At 43.8% G+C, this 23,908-nt stretch overlaps 2 protein-coding genes across 2 annotated transcripts in view; one reads left to right on the top strand and one right to left on the bottom strand.

The window, feature by feature from the left end:
- Positions 1-797: 797 nt before the first annotated feature.
- Positions 798-22,430, bottom strand: SHE (Src homology 2 domain containing E). Its single transcript, XM_066261999.1, has 6 exons — positions 21,469-22,430; positions 19,134-19,260; positions 10,125-10,430; positions 7,315-7,471; positions 6,733-6,852; positions 798-5,454 (listed from the first exon to the last, which is right to left on the bottom strand). The coding sequence occupies exons 1-6, from the start codon at positions 22,069-22,071 to the stop codon at positions 5,268-5,270; spliced, it is 1,500 nt and encodes a 499-aa protein (XP_066118096.1). The 5' UTR covers positions 22,072-22,430; the 3' UTR covers positions 798-5,267.
- Positions 22,238-23,908, top strand: part of TDRD10 (tudor domain containing 10) — a 62,523-nt gene continuing 60,852 nt past the window's right edge. The window contains 1 exon segment of the mRNA XM_066257331.1: positions 22,238-22,451. Within this exon segment, the coding sequence (XP_066113428.1) occupies positions 22,238-22,451 (214 nt within the window).

Here is a 23,908-nt window from a genome sequence, read left to right as displayed (position 1 = left end):
TCAAACCTGATGTTAACAGCTATGGTAGCAAAGTAAATATATAGAAAAGTCCTTTTACCCTCTGTTCTTATAGGCCTGAAACAAACCAACTAAATAAACTCCTCTACAAACCTGGAGCAGAGTTTTTTTTAAAGGAGAAAGAACACAAATGCAGGACACTTCATGGATGCAAAACTCAAGGCACCCAAGCACAAATTTGTTCAAAGACATTATTCTCTCCAGAAAGAATCAAATGTATTCTGGGAGACAATTAACTTAAAAGAATGAAGACTATAGGAAAACCCTTGTATCAAGACAAAATGACAAAACTCCCAAGCATTTAGAGCTTAGAGAGGAAATATATCAGAGGGCTTCAGATCAGCTGGCCCAGGAGGCTTAACAAGGAAGCCATTAGGGACACCCTGCTGGGCCTAATTGTTTTTAGAACGAATAGTACTTTGTGCCACCACCCAGCTGTGAATTCCCTGGCTTTTGTCAGCTTGTGTCACAAACCTAAAGAAGAAAATAGTAGCTTAACCCTGCTACTAATTTACTGTATTTCTTCTTCTTATAACCTGTACAACTGTGAAGCAACTGGTCTATAAATAAACTCCACATCTCCACTTTTAATTATATAAAGAAAACAGTATGACTGTCACAAAAAAACAGTATAGAAAAAGCACAATGCCGAGCTTCTACTAGCTCAATAAATACTCCAAGTAGCAGGTCTGCTTTCAAAATGTTGTTTCATTATACATTCATCACAGTAGCTGGGTATGCGCCAAGAATCATTTAGTACACAAAGAAAAGTTTTTGCAAAGCTTTTTGTGTTTATTAAAATTAGGATAACTGCTGTATTTGCTTTGTAGAATAAGTTTAAGTTAAAAATAAGGTTTCATTTCTAGAATACTGGACTAAAAATAAGTTTAACACAATGAATTATTTGTATATCAAGACAATAAATATTCTGAATGGAATTGGAATTAGGGATGATAATTTTCTTTTGAATCTTGTACTAAAGAAGAGTACATGAAACAATACACATTAAAAAATTCTATCAGTACATAAAAAACAGAACATTCTTTATTATAAAATCATTGGGAGCCAGTGAGAAAGTTTCCCTCAAATTTTTAAAAACAAGATCACACAACCCTTAACTGAATAAGGAAACAAATTAACTTCTAAATCATAATTGTAAAATGATGGCTAATAACTAGAATAATATGTTTTTCCCCCAAATTAACCAAATCAATAGTTTTTGTAAATTAAAAAAAAACTACAAAAATTAACTTTCATTGATGACAGTCAGCACATTTGCATCTGAACCAGTTTGAGAAACCCAATTACAAACCCTAGAACACAGAAACATCTGCTCACCTCTAATTTTAGAGCCACTCACCACAGTCTTCTCACAGTATGCCATTCCTATGGTTTTTTTTCACAGTAAATAGATTGGTAATATATGTTCACAAAAAAATCATAAAGATAATACTACGAGTATTGATTTAGTATCTTACGCAAGTCAGAGTTAGAGGAAACCTCAGTCTTAGAAAATATTTTTACACAGTGTGAACTGGTGGTCTGCTTTGTACAGCATAAGACACTTTGCAAGCTTTAGAGACCCAGTGCATAGTAGCAGACCCTAGCGTTATATATATATATATATATATATATTTTAAATTTACCCTAAAAATAAAGCAAATCTAATTTTAGGAGCAAAAATTGAAAATAGTTTCATAACAGCCACAATGCACAAAGACAAAACCAAAGGTATCAAAAGTTTGGTATAATTATCCAATATGAAAACAGTTGTTGAGCTTTGTAAATTTTCAGATTTTTAAAAATCAGAAATGAAAATCTTGTTGCTTTACTCTATAATTCAACATTGTAATCATGTCAATACTTAATTATATTGGTGATTCCATTTTTTAATTTGAATTTTAAAAAATTTTTAATTCAATTACAGTTGACATGCAAGACTATATTAATTTCAGGTGTAGACATTGTATAACTTACTAAGTGATTATCCCAATATATCTCGTACCCATCTGACAGCATACATAGTTATTGGAATATTATTGACTATATTCCGTGCTGTACTTTACATCCCTATGGCTCTTCTGTAACAACCAATCTGTACTTCCTAATCCCACCACCTTTTCACCTACACCCCCCCCCCCAATCTAGCAACTACCAAAATGTTCTTTGTATCTATGAGTCTGTTTCTGCTCTGCTTGTTCATTTTGTTTTTTAGATTCAACTGTTGATATATATTTATTGCCATTTTAGTGTTCATATTTTTATCTCCCCCCCCCCCTCCTTAATAAAGAAAACACTTTAACATTTAATGTAATACTGGTCTGGTAGTGATGAATTTTAGCTTTTTCTTGTCTGGGAAGCTCTTTATATGCCCTTTGATTCTAAATAATAGCTTTGTTGGGTAATGTTGGTTGTAGGTACTTGCTTTTCATCATTTTATGTTTCTTGCCATTCCCTTTTGGCCTGCAAAGTTTCTTTGCATTTCAAGTCAACTTCTATTCAGCTCTATAATAAATGAGCTGACAGTCTTATGGGAGCTCTCTTGTAAAGAACTGCTTTTCTCTTGCTGCTTTTATGATTCTGTCTTTAACCTTTTGCATTTTAATTATTATGTATCTTGTGTGGGTCTCTTTGGGTTCATCTTGTTTGGGACTCCGTGTTTCCTGGACTTGCATGTCTACTTCCTTCACCAGATTAGGAAGGGTTCTGTCACTCTTTTTTCAAACAGGTTTTCAATTTCTTGCTCTCTTCTCCTTTGGCATCCCATGATGTGAATGTTGGTATGTCTGCAGATGTCCCAGAGGCTCCTTACACTATCCTCATTTTTAAAAAATTCTTTCTTTTTGGGGGGGCTGTTCTGACTAGGTGTCTTTTTCTTTCATATATTCCAAATCATGTACTCTACTGCTGATTCACTGTAAATTATTCACTTCAGTTAGTATATCCTTCATTTCTGACTGGCTATTTTCTATGGTTTCCACGTCCTTTTTTATGTTGTTAAAGTTCTCATTAAGTGAATTGAGCATCCTTATAACCAGCATTTTGAACTCTGCATCTGGCAGATTGTCTCCATTTTATTTAGTTCTTTTTCTGGAGTTTTGTTCTGTTATTTCATTTGGGACGTGTCTTTGTCTTATTTTGGCAACCTCGTGTTTGTTTTAATGTATCAGGCAGAGCTACTACGTTTCCTGGGCTTGGCAGAGTGGCCTAATGTCGTAGGTATTCTGTAGGGTCCAGTGCTGCAGCCTCCCTGTTCACCTGAGCTGGGCACTGCAGGTGTACCCCTCTCCCCTGCCTTGTGGGGCCTATGTATACCCTCATGTTGTAGTTGAGCCTTGGTTGTTCTTGGTACATCAGTGGCATGGATTTACCCATAGACTAATCAGCAGCAAGGACTAGCTTTAACCACGGTGGATCAGCTGTGTAGAGGCCCACCCCACAGAGGAGGACTTACTTCAGCAGGTTTCTGGTGCCCACTGAATCTGTCCCAGGAGGTGGCAGATAGTGCATCGATGTGTGGTGAATACAATGGCTCTGGGGCCTCCCAGGAGGTGCTGACCAAGGTCAGCTGCCGCCTATGTTCTGCTTGGGGCCTGCTGGCATGAGCTACAAAGCAATCTGCAGATGGCTGCTACTTATGCTGGGCATGAAGGGCCAAGGAGAGGCCAAGCCGCGAATCAAGGCTAGCTGCTGCTAGCACCGGGTCTGGGGCCACTTAGTGAGAGGTACAGGGTATGTTAACGTCAGATGCCGCTTGTTTGAGAAATTTTAGGAAAGTCTGAAGTGTGAACTAAGACAGGACATTCAGACGGCAAAGCCATTGGAAACAGTGTAAGTGGGCCCACAAGTTGGGTTGGGTCTCAGGCAATCAGCAGGACCAGGCAAACAGTGATAGTCAGGTTGATGGAGGCTTAAATATGGCCCCCCCTGCCAGCTCCATGTGAGGAAAGCTCAGCAAAGGAACAGCCTGTCTGCCAGCACTTCTGTCTGGGAGAAAGCCACCCCTCCAGTTCATACTCCTTGATGCTAGACAATTCAGTTCCTCCCTGGTGCCCTTCAGGCTGCTGCTCCAGTGTTGGAACTCAGAGGGAGTGAGTTCAAATAAGTCTGTGGTGTGGAAGCCCTTTAAGAGGAGCCGCCTGAGATTCCAGCAGCCTTTACATCTTACTCAGCCTCAATCCCCACTGGATTTTACAGCCAAAAGTTATAGGGACTTCTCTTCCTGGCACTGGAACCCTGGACTGGGGGAGGGCTACATGGAGACGGGACCCCTTGCTCCTTGGGGCGGGACCACTGCAGCTGAGATAGCCATCCCGATTTTCCTTCATCACACGTGGGTGTAGTACGAGCCTGTTCTGCATCTTCACCCCTCCTGCCAGACTTGATACGGTTTCTTCTTTAATTCCCTAGTTGTAGGACTTCTATTCACCTAGATTTCAGGCAGTTCTGAATAATGGTTGTTCTGTAGTTTAGTTATAATTCTGATGTGGCTGTTGTGGGAGGACATCAGTACTGCATTTACTTACATCGCCATCTTGGCCGAAAGCCTATATTGGTGGTTCTTTAGTTGTTCTTCCTACTTATGCTTATATTACTGATTAGCTAAAATGATGAAAAAGTTCAGAGATTAAGAAACCACAAACTTTCTGAGAAGGCTGACTAACAAAATAATCCTTTTGCCAGACCCTAAAATTGTGAATTTTCACAGATGCCAAAGCTGAACTAGAACGCTTGAGAAAGACAGCTTTTTCTAAGGTCCGCTATTCACTTATTCTCTACTGTTCAACCTTTTGCTCAAGAAGGGGTCCAATATTACATGCTCTTCTGGTCTAACTGATTATTTTTTGCTGTCTTATGTAAAAGTGAAGTGCCTTTTTGTTGGTTTGTTTGGAGACCAGTTATTCCAGGCAACAATTAACACATTACTGGAGAAATTTGCTATTTCTGGACTTCTGGCTTAGCTCTACTGAGGGTCACACCCCAGATAGAACACCCTACTCCAGAGAGTGGAGGTAACTGGTAAATTATGATTTCTTATTGTAGAGCTACTTAGCAGGGAGAAAAGGGACAGGTCATTAACCAAGTGTCACGGAATGGATTCAAGTCCAAAGACTTTTGACTTCTCAATGAATACCCCCCACTTTCTACTAATTATTATGCACAGTCCAGCCTTGTCCCCTGAGATACTCGTTGGGTGCTGATGCCCTCTTAGGTGTGAGAGGTCGGCCAGGGCTTTTGATGGATGAACCTTAGTGCAGCTTGTTGTGCACGGGGTAGAGTAAGGTCATGTGTTCTGCCCCCTTGAAAGGCAACTTCTCATTGGAATAATAGTGTACCACTTCAGGGATGCTGTCAAAGACTGCGCTTGTCTGGTTCAGTGTGTACTTGTTGTCTTTGGTCTGAGCCACTATGATGTGGACACATCCTTGACTAGTCCTGCAACAAAATAAAAATCAAGGAGGAGACATGAATGAGTGAGCAGGAGTATCTCTCCCCACTGAAAACAACCCCTGCCAGATTCATAGGCAGACAGATTCTCACCCATTCCTGTAATTGTTATAAACAAACACAGCCCTCAATAAATGTGTGTCACCCTTCAGTTATTTATCCTTAGTACACACAAGTCATCAGGTACTAGACAAAAGAAACCAAAAACCAAAACAAGTCTGGCCCCTCCTGGCCCCCAAACTACCAAACTAGTGCTTAAGCCCAAGTATCAGATCACTAGGTGAGTTCTAAACCCACACTCTTCATCATGACTAAAAGGACATGTGTAAGGTTTCCTCCTTCTTTCCTCCCCAAAGAATACATTAATAATAATAATAATTTAAAAAAATGTTTCCCCCGCCCCCCGTTCTCCACCTCAATCTAGAAAGACTGTCCCTGGTTGTATATAATGACAGCTGGCACTGAAGGCTCAAAGATCTAATCCGTGAGCACCAGTTTCAGGAACATAGCAAAGCTATTCCTGGTATTGTATATCTGGTGGCCTATCCCGTTTTCTGAGCCATATTGCTCCAACACCCTCCCACCCCAACCTCTTTTCCCCTCCAGTCTGATTGTTTCAGCTGCAGGGGCTCAGCTTCCTCAGGAAGGAAATGCTGTTAGGGCGCTTGACAATGATCCTCTAATATAGCACCACTGAACTGGCGGAGCAATGAGAATTTCCATGATTCAAGCTCCACCAGCCCTACCAGGCAAAAATGAATGTTCTGTGTACAATCAGACAGGGGAGTAATAACAAGTCAGCGTTTCCTTCTTCACCAGAAGAAGCTGGTATCAAAATTGCCCTTGGCATTTGAACAATCAAGGGATCTGATTGATTAAAATCCCAAAACACTAGGGAATAAAAAAAGAATGACATAACTGTCCTGTCAGAAATTTTTCTTTTTCTCAGGAGTTATTTCTCTGGTGAGAGGACTCACTCTAGATCGGGTAATGTAAAGTGCAAATTGATTAATGTACAATGACAATGAAATGGGACCCTCATTATCATAAGAGATATTGGGGCATTCACCCAAAACCAATTTTGCATTCTACTTAGAGCATTTCATATTCTGTAGTCCAAGCAAATGTATTTTATTTTCTGGCAATACACACCCCTCTGAACCACCTTGAAATGCTATCCTCTTTGACTGGCCCTACACCCATGATAGGAAAGACCCTCATGGCACAGCCCCTACATGGGAGGGCCCCCGAGGCTGCCACACTCACTTTAGTGCAATGGAGTACCTACTGGTCCCTGACTCGCTATTTCGAACCAGGTAACCAGCTTCTTTGCAGGGTTGTAGTCGACTCTCAGCCTCAGCACGGGTGATGGCACCATGATACCAACTGAAAAATGGGGTGGGGAAGACATCACAACTGTCAAAATAGAAATCCAGACAGGGCCTCATTCCATAAAGCACTATTTGAAATGCACTTCTGGTAGAAGCTCAACAGCCCCAACTAGATTCTGCTTCACATTCAGAACAGACAAAATGCAGCTTTGGGTAATCCTGGATCACAAAACCCATCAATCATACAAGAGGGAGCTACTGGGGCTAATGTCACTTTAGAAGTTTTCACTCTATACAGGAGAATGAAATTTAAAATCAGGCTCTTGAGATGCAGAACACTTTCCATTCTGCACAAATACACTGGGCTCTGAAAGCAGGGTTTCACTAATAAGCCCCACCCAGACAAGCATTCATGAGCAATAACGATCATGTACAACGGGCCAGTGTGCTTCCCCACCCCCAGGCTGTGAATGAGCTACCAGGTATTGTTTGCTATGCAGCTGCGCAGGAGACTCACGGCTGCTTCTCCAGTGGCAGGGCCGGGTCCACTCTTTCCTCCTCACTGTGGTCAGACAGGGCTGGCTTCAAGATCTTCTGGGTCCAGCTCTTCTGTCGGTGGTGCTGCCTCACTGTCTCCTCCTTCGTGGAAGGTCGCTCAGAGCCTTCAAACTGAACTGGAAGGAAGGCTCCATTTAACATCAGAGGCCACTGAGGTGACCCATGTTAACTTCAAAATAAAATCCTCCTTGTTTGCCTCAGTTTAGGGAAGAAGTTTTTTCCCTCCCTTTAATGTGAGCTAACATATTCTGCAAATACCCTGGGACAGCTGAGCTCCTGCTGTCTTTGATATCTGATCACACTGCGAGCGTCCACTGACAGCTACATTTTCTGTAAGACATTCATCAGTGTAAAGAACTTTTAGAGTCTGAGAGAAAATCACGTTAATATAGTTCAGCATGTACTTAAAAAAAGCCCTCTAAGTTCTAGTATATTTAGATTAAAAGACTAAACATAGTTAAAGGTGATGACTCCTTGCAAAAGTGTGTATCATTCTACAAAGTCAAGTGAACAGTTTTTACTGTGAAATAATAAGACAACAGCAGAAATCACCTGTGAAACAGGAGGCAACTATGGAATAATGCCTTATGGATGCCATGACATCTAGGCTGGATAGAAGATAGAGAGAGAAAACGAGCAGCACCTAGAACGACAGGTGCCGATAGAGATCTATGAAAAACAAGACTAAAGGAAACCTCAAACTGACTTGAAGGTCTGCTATCAAATATTACTTTACCTCTTCACCCTTTACATTAACTATACTTAAACATCTTATTTATTTATAACTTTATTCAATTTTTTTATTTTTTTTATTTTTTCTGAAGCTGGAAATGGGGAGAGACAGTCAGACAGACTCCCACATGCGCCCAACCGGGATCCAACTGGCACGCCCACCAGGGGCGATGCTCTGTCCCTCCGGGGCGTTGCTCTGTTGCCACCAGAGCCACTCTAGCGCCTGGGGCAGAGGCCAAGGAGCCATCCCCAGCGCCTGGGCCATCTTTGCTCCAATGGAGCCTTGGCTGCGGGAGGGGAAGAGAGAGACAGAGAGGAAGGAGAGGGGGAGGGGTGGAGAAGCAGATGGGCGCCTCTCCTGTGTGCCCTGGCCGGGAATGGAACCTGGGACCTCTGCACGCCAGGCCGACGCTCTACCACTGAGCAAACCGGCCAGGGCCTATTTATAACTTTAGAGAGAGAGATGAAGGGGGAGAGAGAGAGGGACAGGAACATCAATCTGTTCCTGTATGTTTCCTAATCAGGGATTGAACTGGCAACCTTGGCACTTCCAGATGACGCTCCAAGCAACTGAGCCATCCAACCAGGGCTTGTTTATTGATTTTAGAGCTAGAGAAAGAGAGATAGAGAGGGAGAGAGAAACATTGTTTGTTGTTCAACTTATTTATGCATTCATTGATTCTTGTATGTAACCTGATAGGTGATTGAACCTGTAATCTTGGCATATTAGGACAACATTCTGAGTTACCTGGCCAGGGCTATACTTTTAATTGCGAACTTGGCTTTACTGTTGGAGGGAAAAGATGTTCCTAACTTTAAAAATCAAAGGTAGCCTGACCTGTGGTAGTGTAGTGGATAAAGCATCGACCCAGAATGCTGAGGTTGCTGGTTTGAGTCCTTGTGGTTGCCGGGTCAAGGCACATATGAGCAGCAAGTTGATGCTTCCTGTCCCCCCCTCATTGTTTCTCTCTCTCTAAAATCAATAAATAAAAAAATCTAAAATAAAAAACAAAAATCAAAGCCAAAAGAAATTATGTGCCCAGCCAAGTTGAGAAACTATGTCCCGGGAGGAGCAGGAGGGCAAATTACCTTTAGTAATCACTGACAACCTGTGACCTTCCTCGGCAGGTAAAAATTCATACTTGAAGAACTGACTCCTTCAGGAGGACTTCTGACTACCCCCAAAAGCAAGCTGGCTTCATCCAGCTTCTCAGTCACCTCTACCTGTAATCCCTTTTCTAAATAGGGATTTTGACAGGTTTCAGAAGCACCAACTAGGAGTTAGAAGTGCTGCTCCCAGTTAGCGTCAGTGGGAAGCAGATAAGGTTTTTCATTAGTCATTTAAGGCAGTGGTTTTCAAGCTTTGCACACTTGGGGACTGGTGAAAAGAGGAGAATTATTTTGGGGACCACTAAGGCAGAAGCCATTCATAAGCTAATATGACTATGATCATTGAGTGTATATATAATCTTCATACATCAGGGTGGCTCTTTCACAGACCCACAGGAAATTTCTGGAAGATCGGTAACCCGCGGTTGAAAAACGCTAATTTTAGTTATTTCCAAAACAGTCGTGCACTGTGAAAAGACAGGAAGATAAAGATGCCCAGAAGGATAAAAGAGAAATGCAATATTAAAAGCTCTCCTTGAGCCTGACCTGTGGTGGCGCAGTGGATAAAGCCTCAACCTGGAAATACTGAGGTTGCCGGTTCAAAACCCTGGGCTTGCCTGGTCAAGGCACATATAGGAGTTGATGCTTCCTGTCCCCCCCCCCTTCTCTATAATAAATAAAAAAAATCTTAAAAACAAAACCAAAAACAAACAAACAAAAAAAAAGCTCTCCTTGAGTACAGGTCTGCCAACCAGGCCCAATTCTTGTTTCCCTCTACCAAATTCCTAAGAAAAAGAGACGTGCAGTTGAGGAAATAAATGAGGCGTTGACTGAAAGGCTGAGGGCAGCCTTCCCAGCAGGGCTGCAGAGAGTGCAACGAAGACCCTCCGCTGTGGACGCCGCCCCCGCCACTGACCCGCTCCCCACCTGACAGCGCCCGCACGATCTGCTCCTTCTTCCATTCCCACGGCTGCTCGTACTCGGCCGCGGGCCGCTCGTCGTCCTCCGGCAGCCGACCGTGGGCGTCGGGGGGCCGCGCCTTCCGCTCCGGCCCGCAGTCCGCAGGCTCGTAGGGCGTGTCGTACAGCTGCGGCGGCTTCCCCAGCAGGTCCTTGGAACTCCGTCTCTTGGCCAGCGCCTCCGGTTTCGCGCCCGTCTCCCCGGGCTCACAGGGGCTGTCGAGCAGCTGAAGGGCCTTCACCAGGGGATCTTTGGAACCTCGGCGTCTAATTTCTGAAAAATGCACCACACAGAACACCGTGAAAGAAAAGTGCTGTGGAAGCCTGGTAGTTACCCAACTTAGCTCTTCCCCTTGGAATGTCTGTGTGGGGGAAGGTGGCAGACTGCCTCACGTTGTTCCTTAAGGGCTGGTTACTTCCCAGCTGTAGGAAGGAGCCTACACCTCCTCTGAGCCAGATAATGGCATCAAATCATAGGATTAGGGGTCACCTCTGAAGACAGATGTGCCTCCAGGGTTATCTGCAGTGGCCTCAGGCAACCAGTTCCACAGTTGGTGGTCCCATACTGGCTCGGAGTATGGTTCACTTGCAGAGTTTTAACTTGTTAGGAGCTGAGATAAAAGGATTTTAATAAAAATCGATGGAGTATTTACTATATTCAAAGCATTGGGCATTAGACAGAATTCTTGACTTCAAAGGAGTTTCAATATAGTGGGGGAAGCCAGACACATTCACAAATAAAACAAAACAGCCTAATAATTGCAGGATAAAAAAAAGCAAAAGAGGTGTCATAGGGAAAACAGTAATGATAACAACAGCTAACATTTATGAATGGTGTACTGTGCATTAAGCACCACTGTAAGCACTTTGTAATTTTCATAGCCACCCAATGAGATAGGTTCTATTAGTTACCCAATATTACAGAAGAGAAAACTGAGGCACAGAGAGTTTAAGGAAATTGCCCAAACCATTCAGTGGCAAAGCCTGGATTCCAAAGCAGGAAGCTGGACTTCAAGAAGCCACAGTCTTCACTACATTTGGAATGACTCCAAATGGAAGAGAAATGGAAGATGAGTTGACTCTGATAGAGAAGGTCATTTCCAGTGGAGGAAGCTGCATGAGTGAAGATATGGAGGTGGGAACCATAAAGGGCTTGTTCCCAGAAGGGGGAGTTGAGAGATAAATTCAAAGGACAGAGGCCAAGAGAGGAAAGAGGTAGTCAGAGAAGAAGCCAGAAGAGTAGGCAGACCAGGGCACCAAAGTGATGAAATTGTAGAAGTTGTAAAGGCAAGGATGGCAATGGAGAATAACTTTTTTAAACAGGTAATAACAGTTACATTTGTGTGTTGGAAAATAACTCTGACACAGTGTACAGGATAGAATAAGCCAGAATGGTATGATCTGGACTGAGGAATAGAAATGGATGCAAAAAACCTGCTGCAAATCAACCAACCGCCTGCTAACCAGCCAGCCAGCCACTGTGGTATCTAGGAACTGACTAGTGTGGGGCTCAGACACATTGCAGGTAGAGTTCAAGATGCCTAAAGTCAGGACAACCAGGGCTGGCGATACAGACCAACAGATGCATTGTGGTTCTTCCAAATGTCTGTCAGGAAGCCTTCAATCTGTCCCATGGTCATGACCAAGAAAGACCTTTCTAAACACAAACAACTCATCTCAAACGTAACACTCCATAAGCTCGCAACTACCTACTTTTAAGGTATAAACTGCTCAACATGGTTTTTTAAATGTATTAATTTTTTATTTTATTTACTTATTCATTTTGTCACAGTGATAAAGAGAGTCAGAGAGAGAGACAGACAGGAAGGGAGAGAGATGAGAAGCACCAATTCTTTGTTGCCGCACCTTAGTTGTTTGTTGATTGCATTCTCATATGTGCCTTGACCAAGGGGCTACAGCAGAGCGAGTGACCCCTTGCTCAAGCCAGTGACCTTGGGCTCAAGCTGGTGAGCTTTGCTCAAACCAGATGAACCCACGCTCAAGCTGGCAACCTCAGGGTCTCGAACCTGGGTCCTCTGCATCCCAGTCCGATGCTCTATCCACTGCGCCACCGCCCAGTCAGGCTGCTCAGCATGTTTAAACTGCTCAACATCCCACCCATGGTATGGGAGGCCTTCTGTGACCAGATCTGTCTCCATCTCCAATTTCTTCTCTCAACACATCCTTGCCCTGTCCCCCTGCAATCCAATCCTTTATTCTAACCAAACAGAACTTGTGAAGTTCCCTGAGCATTATACTTCCTTCTGCCCACTAGTGTCTGGGTGGTCTTCCATCCTCTGAAATCTAACCTAGCATCTTCTCCAATTCTCCACCTCTCCCAGGTGCCCCCACTTTGCCAACCCACTCTCACCTTGCACTTCTCCCACTGTACACATTTATTGCTGTCTCTGTATTTCCAATTTGGTGGAGGCCGCTGAGACAGGGACAACCACTGTCTTAATTTTGCAGGATAGTTGTGCTAAATAATAATTGGATGGATGGGACGGGAGATATAGAGAGGGAGAGAGGAAAGAGCTTTGGAACTTCTTTAAGCACGTGACAATATGGATCCAGAGCTCAGCAGAGAGATGAAGGTCTGAGTTATGTGTCAAGCAGTTACAAATGGATGGTTGTTAGTACTGTGAGAATGAAAGCAATCACCAGAGGAAAGGAAGCAGACTAAAAAGAGGAACAAAGTCAGAATCTGGGACTTGGTCAGTTGAAGGTGAATGGAAGAGGTACAGCAGAGAAGACTAGAAGGAGTGGTCAGGTAAGGAAGAAGAGGATCACAAGACTGTGATGCCACAGAACAAAGGAAAGTGAGACTGTCTATAGATAAAATGGGTGTGACGATACTCTATGGCAGGGGTCTCAAACTCAACTCAGCATGTGAGCCACAGAGCAAGATCACAGCCGTTGGGCGGCGGCTGCACTAGGTCTACAAAAGGCAACTGTTACACAACACTTTTCTCACTGCAGTTGAAAACAAAAAAAAATCAGTACAACAAGCACAATCATACATGCAGTTTACTCAGTGTCACAAAACGACCAGAAACTGTAGTTTGCATCACAACTGCTGTTAACTAAGCTAATATCTAGCTAGGATGCTAGAGAAATGAAAAATACAAGTAGGCCCCTAGGCTTACTTAATTTTATCCAAAATATTTTGAACTTCGTGGATTAGTCTGCAGGCCGCACAAAATTGTTCGGTGGGCTGCATGTGGCCTGTGGGCCGCGAGTTTGAGACCCCTGCTCTATGGAGAAGAATCATCAACTCAGCAAGACTTCTATAACAAGGGCAACAAATGAAACATTCAAGGAAAAAGTTATTAAAATCAGGACACTAAATTAGAAAGGACAAAATTTATTGATAGGGTGAGGTGATAATTCTGCTGGCTAGGGGTCCCTGACTGCAGTTCATTGGAATCTTCTGGGAAGTTTTAACAACCACTGAGGCCTGGGTCCTATCACCAGAGGCCCTGATTTAATTGGTCCAGGGAATTAGTTGCAAAGGCTCCCCTAGATGATTCTAATAAGAAGCTAAGCCTAAAAAAAAAAAAGAAGCGAAGCCTGAGAGGCATTTCCACACTTTCTGGGTCCCCATGGACCCCCTCTCATTCTTCCCACTCTCCAGAGCTCATCTTGTCATTGTCAGACCCACCCCAAGGAGAAGGGTTCTCCAGAATGTAAAGCCTCCACATCAGAGCCGGAGCACTAGAAGAGCAATCCCTGCCCTCAGGCCAGGGAAGGTGCCTGGGGTTGTCTGAGGTCTCCTGCATCTCTGTCCAAGCTTCTTAATTTTCAATCCAACAGCTTTTTTTCTTCACTGCTTATTCTAGACAGAGTTATGGAAAATAAGAAACAAAAACTTACTCTGCTCTTGGTTCAATTAAGATAAGGCTGGAGGTTTTTTGTTTTGTTTTGTTTTATTAAGGAAAGAGAAAACACAAAGGAATTCATAGGATGGATTTAGAATTTCTAAGTTTCTGATCAAAACCGAAGTTTGCTCTCCGTTTAGTCTGGCACAGGCTGGAGAAACCTTTCCCGCGGTCCTCGCCTCCATTCTGAACCAGTTGAACTAAACAGAAAAATAGTTGGTTCCAACCTTAAGGTACGAGTCCTAATCACAAGAAAATTCCACTGAATTTGTGTTAAAATGATAGAACAGAATCCTGAGTTATTGTTACATGTGTGTTTGAGTTTTTACCTTTGAGCTGAGGCCCTTGCACCTCTATTTTAGGCAATAAAATATGTGCCTTGCACACAGAGCTCTGGGAAAAACACTGCAAAACACATAGCTGAGGATGTTCCTTCCCGGGATGGTCCTGGGATTGGGCAAAATCTGCAAAGTACTATCATCTTTTTAAACAATGTCTAATTAGGGGAAAAAAGGGTTTGAGCACAAGGCCCCTCCGCCCCTTCAAGGGGAGTAATCTTCCAGTCCATTCCAACACCTGGCTGCCCCCAACCTGCGGCGCCATAGAAACAGAAACAATCGCGGGGCTGCAAGCTGACCCTTCCTGCAGGGAGAATAGCCCCTGACGTGCAGAGCTGGCTCTGGGAGGAAACGAGCTTGAGAAGGAGGAAATGGCGAGAGGAAGCTACGCCCTGGCTCTGCTGATAGAGGCCATTTACATGGCAGACAACAGAATGCCGCCACCAGGCTGCAGATAAACACCCATCTGCAGCTGAAACCCAGGCCTGACCTGCACCAGCTAACATGGTGTGAAACAGAACATGGGCTCAAATCTTCCCTTTGCAATGCCCGACACTGGCTGTACATAATTATGCCACCTATATTTAAAAGCATAACAGAAGACTAAGACGTTCTTTTACTTAATTGAAGTTAGCAATTGTTATTCCTCAAATTCTCTTTGAAAATGGAATTTTCTCTCTAGAGTGTCTAAACAATGGCTATATATTCATTGGGTACGCATGTGCTAGTGTGTTATACCTGGCATCTCAGTGAAGCCTCATACTGGGGTGAGAGACGTGTTATCCCATTTTCACAGGTGAATAAACTGAGGCTGTGCAACAGTTGGGGGGGGGAGCTGTTTAGCACTGTCTCCAGAGCTTTCTTTATCATACCTTATTTTATGCCCCAAAGATCTCATGTAAAACGTTCATTACAACTTCTATAATGCACCTTTTCCCCTAATTCATTTCATAATGTTCTCAAAACACTAAACTTAGAGCTTCATAAGGCTCTTTTTTTCCCCTTAGAATCAGAAAAAGGGCTGTTAGGTAACTTTTTTACTCATATCTTTTATCAGTGCTTGAATTTATTTAAGATTACTTTTAATGTTTTCTGAAAACACACACACACACACACAAAAGATATAATTCAGAAGCCCTAAAATTTGAGTTTAACAAGGAAGGCATCGACAAATTAAATCAATCAAAAATAGTCTTCTATTTATATTTTTTCCCATTAATGGTTAATCTTTTAAATGGACACCTGAACAAGAAAATTCTTTTAGATTTCACTATTTAAACAAACCAATAAAACCATTTGCAGGCAAAAATAAAAAATGTAAAACCACTCGAGACCGGCGCTCCTAACTAAAATCAAAGATTGTTGAATGACCTGGAAGCTCCACTCTGAATCTGTATAATTTGGACAAATTTGAATCTTTCTGAACCTTGGTTTCCCAACTGTATCACAGAGACTTCTAACACCTCTTTCTCAGGGTTGTAGGTGTTAGTGAGGCGACCTGGTAAGCCTGGTACCTAGCAAGCTTTCCCCGCTGTGAAACAGCTGAGGAAGGGGTTCTGATGCTGAGTGATGGCTGTCTCTGGGAGCTACTAAAGACCCTTTTAATGCTAAGTTTAATTTGGTGGCTATAACCCATAATGCTAACTTATATAAATATTTCTACGAATTATTTAGCCACAATGATTCTGCTAATTTAGCAGAACAAAGCCTATACTATTTATATTATTAGTGCCTTGTAGTTATAGCCCTATCTTTTTATAAACAATCCTTTGAATAAATCTAAGTGAGAACTTATTCATAAATTTATAAATTCTTAACTTTTAAAAGTTAAGAGCAAAGTCTTGAAACGGATCCAGGGCACCTGGGTCTCAGCTACTTGGCCAGAGGAAAGTACTAACTACCTCTTAATTTCTGTATCTGCCTCTCTATTCCCCGTGGCAGATGGTGACTCTACTTCTCTACTTCATGTCACTTACCATACTTTTCAATGACATATTTCCTTCTGTATTGATGTTAGATCTGTTAGCCCTTTGGGCTGTGAGGTCTATAATGACATGTGTCATGTAAGTCTTGTTCTCTATATGCCCAGACCCTAGCATAGGGCCTGGTACATGGTAAAAAAATACTTGTTGGATGTTATAACATCGTGAGCAGTGTTCTAGACACCAAAGTTATTGTTAAAATCAGACATGTTCCCACTTCACAGGTATTAAAAAGGACAGAGGCTGGGTGCTCCATAGTTAAATCATTCATTAGTATTGTCTCCTTTTCCTATAGAAATGCGGAAACAAAATAAAAAGAGATTCCTGGTTTCTCAAGAAATATGAGACATTTCTGAACTTGGATTTGACAACAAATCATCACAAGGAGAAAACTGAACAAAAAAGGTAAAAGGTTTAAGAAAAACAAAAACCCAGCAGCAAATCTTTTATTCCCACCTTCCGATGAACTCACTTCCTGTTATTTTGTCCAGCTGTGTCACCTACGGGGTAGAATAAGAGGTATATTCTCTACATTGATTGATAAAGTGCTCTTTGATATATATTTTAAATGAAGAAACTTTAAAATTTGCCAATATTTTTTAAAAGCAAAGAAAAAATCTAGTATTTTTAAAAAGTTATTTAAATTTTTAATAATTGGAATTTATTCTCCAGTTGAATACATTAATTCCATATTCCTAAATGAATTTATTCACATAAACAATTTAAAACAGAGCCTGGAACTTAATAAATGCTTGAATATCAAATGCTAGCTATTATTATTATTACATTTATTTCATGTTGGACAATTTTGACTTTTCACTATAACCCTCTTTGTGAGTCTGAGATGCCTTATTTATGAGTAAAGTTTAAAGTGCTTTTGTATGCACTAATTCATGTCTGTGGTAACTTGGTGTAGGAGACAGACTACCCTATTTGGAGTGGGAAGGTCTAGGTTCTAATTTCTGCTCTGTCTCTTAAAAAGTCTTGTGACCATAGGCAAATCAGAAACTCTTTGATCCTGTATTGGAGTCCCCTAGCTTATAGAGCAGGGGTCGGAAACCTTTTTGGCTGAGAGAGCCATGAATGCCACATATTTTAAAATGTAATTCTGTGAGAGTCATACAATGACCCATGTACGTTACGCATTATCCAATAAAAATTTGGTGTTGTCCTGGAGGACAGCTGTGATTGGCTCCAGCCACCCGCAACCATGAACATGAGCGGTAGGAAATGAATGGATTGTAATACATGAGAATGTTTTATATTTTTAATGTTATTATTATTTTTTTATTAAAGATTTGTCTGCGAGCCAGATGCAGCCACCAAAAGAGCCACATCTGGCTTGCGAGCCATAGGTTCCCGACCTGTTATAGAGTTTTGTGGGGATTATATAAGAAACAAAAAGATATATTCATTTTTAAGAAGCAAAGTTCTTCCCTCATTATCAGTATGGCTCCACAAATAAACAGCTGGGCCCGTACAGATAAACTACTTATTTCAGTCAAAGAGAAAGAGAGGAATAAAAACCAAGGACAAAGAAAGGTGAGTCAAAAGTAAACATATTTTTTTCAAGAATATCTTTTTCCTTAATTTTATGTGAAAGTAAATCTCTCCTATTTCTTTCAAACAGCCGATATTTTTTAAAGTTCTGACTAGGTTCATTTTTACTTCCTTTCATTCACAGATTTCATCAGAGGTCACAGTCCAGTGACCTTCAGGGTCACAGCCTGGCCAGGGTACACCCTTGCCTTATCTCTGCAGGCAGAGTGCAGGAAACAGCAGTGCTTTCCTGTGGCAGCCCGTTTTCATTTTGAAGCCTGTCTTGACCCTTCCAGGGGGCTGCCATTACCCTTCTGCTCAACCCTGCTGAGACTATGCTTATGAAGCCTGAGCTTGACAGCTTTCCAACCTGTTTCTAAACAGAAGAGACAGTCTTTAATGAGTGACTAATTATTCCTTTCCCAGGTATGAAATCCATGACACTCAAATAAGGCTCCCTTGAGTCAGCACTCAGAAACTTCACTTCTCATTTTGGATTAAAGAATGTTTAAGAAAAATTAGGCGAATAAATAACTTACTCTGAAATTCACACATAAAAGCTAAATAACTAGTAAACATATCATTTTAAAGTATTGTTTACACCAACTTAAGAGACTTATGAATAAAAGGGCAAAGTTTGATGCCAAAAATGACAGGGTGATTGCTTAGGTCATAAATTGGAATTGTCCCACCTTGAAAAGTTATAAGATTATTGCTTGGTTTTAGGTTTGCCTTGAATGGCTTGGCTCATGCCAGTGATTAGTAATCATTCCTTAGTAATTAAATATTTTGCTCTAATGTTGTGAGTTTGTTGGGAAATCAATCTTCTACTATAATACAGAGGACTGTCTTTTTTAATCTTTTAACAACTTAAAATCCTTTAAGAATGTATTGATCCCTTGGTATAGATTTATGACTCTCATGATAGATGTCAAAGCTTTTAAAGTGGGCAAGCAATGCATGTAAATATCTTAAAACTAAAGATCACATTCTGAGCAGATCTGTAAACTCAGTATCTAAGAGTGTCATTTTACATAGAATTAGAAAAACTTGAAAGATCTCTGCAAATTCTAAAACTGAAGGATACAAACTATACAGGAAGTTAACTAAATATTTGACTTTACTTTTAGGTCAAATTTGTTTCTTATCGTCAGGAGGGCTGGTTAAATTGCTTCACCCCAGTTCCCCAAACGCTGAGTGTGAGCTTTCTGCCCCTACTCAGCAGCTCCTGGTCACAAACCTGTTATCATTTGCTGTGCATCGTAGGGTTCCATGTAGCCATCGTTCTCCCCTACTCTCTCTGCATCCCTTTGACCTTTTGTCCGTTTGGCATCATATGGGTCAGCATAGTCTTCTAAAATGATGACCTGTAAAAGAACCAGAGAGGAGAGTTGCTAAGGATTATCATATGCTAGAATGGCAGTGATATTAAAATGGCTACTGACAATCTGCTGATCTGAAAAGACCCCAAAATCTCCAACCAGTTCTGGATAGTTTTTGCAGTTGATCATGTTATTCACCTAGTTGCACAAACATCTGATATTATTTTTAGCATAATTGACTGTCAACAGCTCATCTAAATTCTGATGATCCTCAAGACTTTTTTTTACCTCCTTTTCTATCCCTAAGCAATAAAGAATTTGCTGAGTTAAAGGGTGGCAGGGGTGGGGAATGGGGAATGTCTATAGCTTTAGGGCATAAAAAACCAAACTGGTCTACCACCTTCTCCCTGACTTTGGTCCTTTTAATGCCAGCAAGATGAGCAATACAGTCACGGTAACTCAGTCAATCACCCAGACACTGCTGAATGTCTACCAGCACTGGCTAGGGGATCAAAATAAGACCAAGACCTGCTTCTTGTCCTCAAGGAATCTGTAACAGCTCTAAAGAGACAGGCTTCATAATAAGAAATAAACAGTATTGTGGGAGTTCTAGGTTCAATAACTCATAGATGGACTTAGAGGCTACAATCAGATAGTTTCGATCAGTATTTTTGTCAAAAACCACCTATTTTTCCAAAAATACAAAGGGGCCTGGAAAGGTGGTATGTGTACAATAGTTCTGTTCTGTAGCAGCTGTGACAATGTAGGAGGTCAGATAAAAAGGCCCCTTCTCTGGGAAAAAGCCTGTTCCACAATTGCTGGTTACATTCTCCAAAGAATTCACAGAAAAGGACCACTAGAGCTGGCAGAAAGAATTTAGATAAATAGAGAGAAGTGAAGAAGAGGGGCCACCTGGATGAGAACCTTCCACCTGGGAGGAGATGGCCTAAAAAACTCAGACATGCCAAAGTGATGACCACAAAAATAACCAGGCAGCCACTGCTGAGGACTGTGGTTACCACTCACTCCTGGCTCCATTCTTCTGACTGCCCACCATGTGCAGTGCATTCCCAGAGTGCAGTGCGGAACAGGAAGCGCGATATGCAGCCCTTGGCTGCAAGGTGCTTAGAATCTAGTCAGTCAGGTAGACCACTAATATCTGGACCAACTGAGTCCTTCGCGGTCTTTCATGGCTCTCCCCCAGTGCTTGGCACATGGTAGGCTCTCTGTAAATATTTGTGGAAAGAATGAATGGAGGAATGAATAGAAGTACCCAATGCAGACACACATGGTCTGTGCTACTGACTGACTCCATCCAGGCAGGCAGCAGGTTTGAAGCCTGGGCAGGAGAAAATTAAATTTCCTATGACAGGACATGATCATCTCGATTGGAGTCTGAAAGCTCAGTCTGAGCTCTTTTCTTTCCCCTTTTCCCACAGAAGAGTGGATTTAAAATAAACAAGCAAACACCTAACTCATTTCTGTAAGAATGGAGTGAGTCTCTTCACATGCTCAATGCTTTACCTTAAATGCCTCACACTGGACAGCACCCAGAAAACCTCTGGTGTGTTAGAAGCAGTTCTCTCCCCATCTGTAATTTCCTTGAGAGTGTTTCTTTGTTTCATTCTGTATTCCACTGCAGAGCCCTAGGCCCTTTATCCTCTATGGCTGCCGCACAGGCACAGCGCCTGGTCATCACGGACTGAATGAAAGGGCTGTAACAGTGGGTGCTAGTAAAGCTCAGAGAAGCCCTTTACTAGGTGGAGCTTCCCCACTGGGGGCGGGGTGGGCTGGGTTGGCCAACCCATTCTCTGGAGCTTTGAAATCCATACTTAGACAGTTCAGAGGTTACCATTCCTTATGCTCAAAAAGAATTAAAATTATACACAGTCCAGTTTTGGACCCCCCCCCCCGGATATCAAAATTAAAATAAACGATCTACAAGGGGGCCAAACTGAATCAAGTAGGAACGTTTCATTCAATCACTCTTCTAAATGCTAACAAAATTAAATGGATAGTAAATTTCTGCAAAGTTCCCCATCCCCAGAATGAGGATTTTTCAAAATAATAATAAAAAACCCTAATGAACTTGAATGGTCACTAAGGAGCCACACAATGTTAGAGGGGGAAACACATCCTCCCCTCGTCTGAAGCATAAGGAACCCTACCTAGGGATTAGTAGGTTCGCTATGTTCCTTCCCACTGTTTCGCTTCAGTAGGGGACAGGTGGTCTAGGGGAGTCTGGATTCCTACCGTGTCTTGATGCTTAATAATCTTGCCCTTGTCCAGTTCAGGGCCCAGAGAAGAAGGGGAAGAGGACGCGGAGGAAGAACTGCTGGTACTGCTGCTGCTGCTACTACTGCTGGGGTAGCTGCTCTTCCCGTTCTTCTCCTGAGTGTCCACCTTGATGAGTCTGTTGATGTAGGTGCTGCAGCCCGAGCTCTTGGCTGCGCCTCGGTGGGGCTCCTCTTCCGTGGCCCGGGAGTTCTTGCGGCTCTTGCCCGCGGCAGCTTGAATCAGCCCCTGCAGGCTGTCCCGAGACAGCCGGCTGTCCTTGGGGGGGCCGACCCCCGCCCTGCCGCCCCCCAGCTCGGCAGCCGAGTTCTTGCGGCCCTTGACCGGGGTGGGCCCCACGCCGCCCGCCTCCGAGTTCTTGCGCAGTTTGCCGCTTCCACCCCCGCCAGGCTTGGCCCGCTCCGACACGGTCTTCAGGTTCAGGGGGAACTCCTTGAACCACTTGGCCGCCATGAGGGGGGCCCGGCCGGCGCGGCTCAGGAGCGTCGTGGCCGCGGAGCAGGTGAGCGAGGAGGCCCAGCCCAGACACGGAGAGACTCCAGGGGCCGGGGGCCACTGCATTCCCCGGGGCTGAGGCGCTGGAGGCCGTGGCAAGGCCCTGCGACGGCTGCTCCGCGCGTCCCGGGCCAGCGTTCGCCCACGGCCGACAGGGTGGGGCTCCCCTGGCCCCGGGCGCCGAGCGTGCGGGCGCGGGCCGCTACTCCGGACACGGACGGCGACAGTCACGATGCACCGGGGCCCCGCCCGGGCTCGTCCTCAGCGCTTGCACCGCCCGGGTCTTCCGCGGCTCTCTGGGGGCGCCGGGGGCTTCCCCTGCGTTTTCCTCTCGGACTGGGTTAAGTTCGGCCCACGGAAGCCCCGGGACAGCCTTGCCCACACTCCCAGGGACAAGAAAGCACGGAGCGGAGGTGGCGGGAGTGTCCCCGGCGCCGTGACAGACGGTAGACCGACGGCTAGCTGCTAGCCACCTCGGCGCGCCCCACCCCTCCGCGGTGGCGCCTCCCAGCCCAGCCACCTCCCGCCCAGATCCGGGGGTGGTGGAGTCGGAGCTTCTGCAGGAGCGGGCCGGGGGGAGGGGGGGGGGATGTGCACGTTGGGGAGAAGGTGGCAGCCGCTGCACGTGCTGGCCGGCGGTGCCCAGAAGCTTCGAGTATCCCCACTTACGCACAGAGCGTTTCCGTCAGGCGCTGCCTTCAAATGCGCCCTGGGTGCGCCACGTGTTTCTCTCCCACCGCGGAAGCAGCCCCACCGCGCCCGCTCTCCAGAGAGCTAGGCGAGCTGGGTCCGCTACCTCCACGTTGTCATAAACGTTAATTTTTGGGTGTGTGTTGGGGGATGCCTAATTAAGAGTGGGAGCAAACGCCCACTCGCTCCCGCGCTCTCCCGGGGTACTGCTCGCTTGGAGAACCTGATTCTTGGGTGGGTCTCAGAGGAGGCGGGGCGCATAGCGATAAGGCGCGAAGGTTCGGTGTCGGGGCTTCGGGATAGACGCTCCTAGCCCGGGAGAGGTACGGCTTGTTGGGTGCCGGCCCTGGACTGCAGGGTGATGTGTGCTGGAGACAGGGGCGTTGGGAGGCCGTTTTGAAACTCGCACCCCCATTTCCACACCAGGGTGGCAGGGAGCGCTGATACCGAGGCGCTTAGTTGGTTGCTTGCACCAGGGGCTTCTGCAGAATTTTTTGGTGGGGATGGTGGGAGTGGTAAGTGGAAGCGAACAGCAGTGACTGAAGCTCTGCAGGTGGGGAGTGCTTTGTGCAGAACTGTGGGGCACTCTACGTTGGAAGAGACCTTTTCCATCCCTCTACTTTTTGAAGCATTACTAAAATGTTTTAGCTTAAAAAAACTAAACGTGTCACAGAAGCTCAAGCTTCTAAATCCTCACTACAAGCCATGGGGACTGGGCGATCCTGGCCACCCATCGGCTTCATTTGTGTGAGTGGTGCTTTGTGAACTGGAATGGCAAAAGAAATGCTTGCTTACACCAGCCAATCTTGAAAATGTTTCTTGACTTTTTTTTAAGCTTTATTGAGGTATAATTTGCATGCCATAAAATTCACCTATTTAAAGTGTACAAATACAAGGTATTTAATACATTTACAGTACAATCACCACCACAATCTCATTTTAGAATATTTCCATCATCTCAAATGGAAACCGTGTGCCCCTTGGCAATCGCAACTGATGCCCCTCTCCTCCTTTCCACCCCAGGCAGCCAGCCACTAATCTACTTTCTATCTCTAGAAAGTGGACTGATAAAATATGTGGCCTTTGCGTCTGACTTCCTTCCTCTAGCATCATGTTTTTGAGATTCATCTATGTCATAGCATTTATCAATACGTCATTCCTTTTATATTGCCAAATAATATTCCATTGCATGAATATAATCACATTTTATTTA

This window comes from Saccopteryx bilineata, chromosome 2, assembly GCF_036850765.1.
Source record: "Saccopteryx bilineata isolate mSacBil1 chromosome 2, mSacBil1_pri_phased_curated, whole genome shotgun sequence".
Lineage (NCBI taxonomy): Eukaryota > Metazoa > Chordata > Mammalia > Chiroptera > Emballonuridae > Saccopteryx > Saccopteryx bilineata.
The sequence above is the reverse complement of the archived record's forward strand: the minus strand, read 5'-3'. Positions and strand labels throughout refer to the sequence as shown.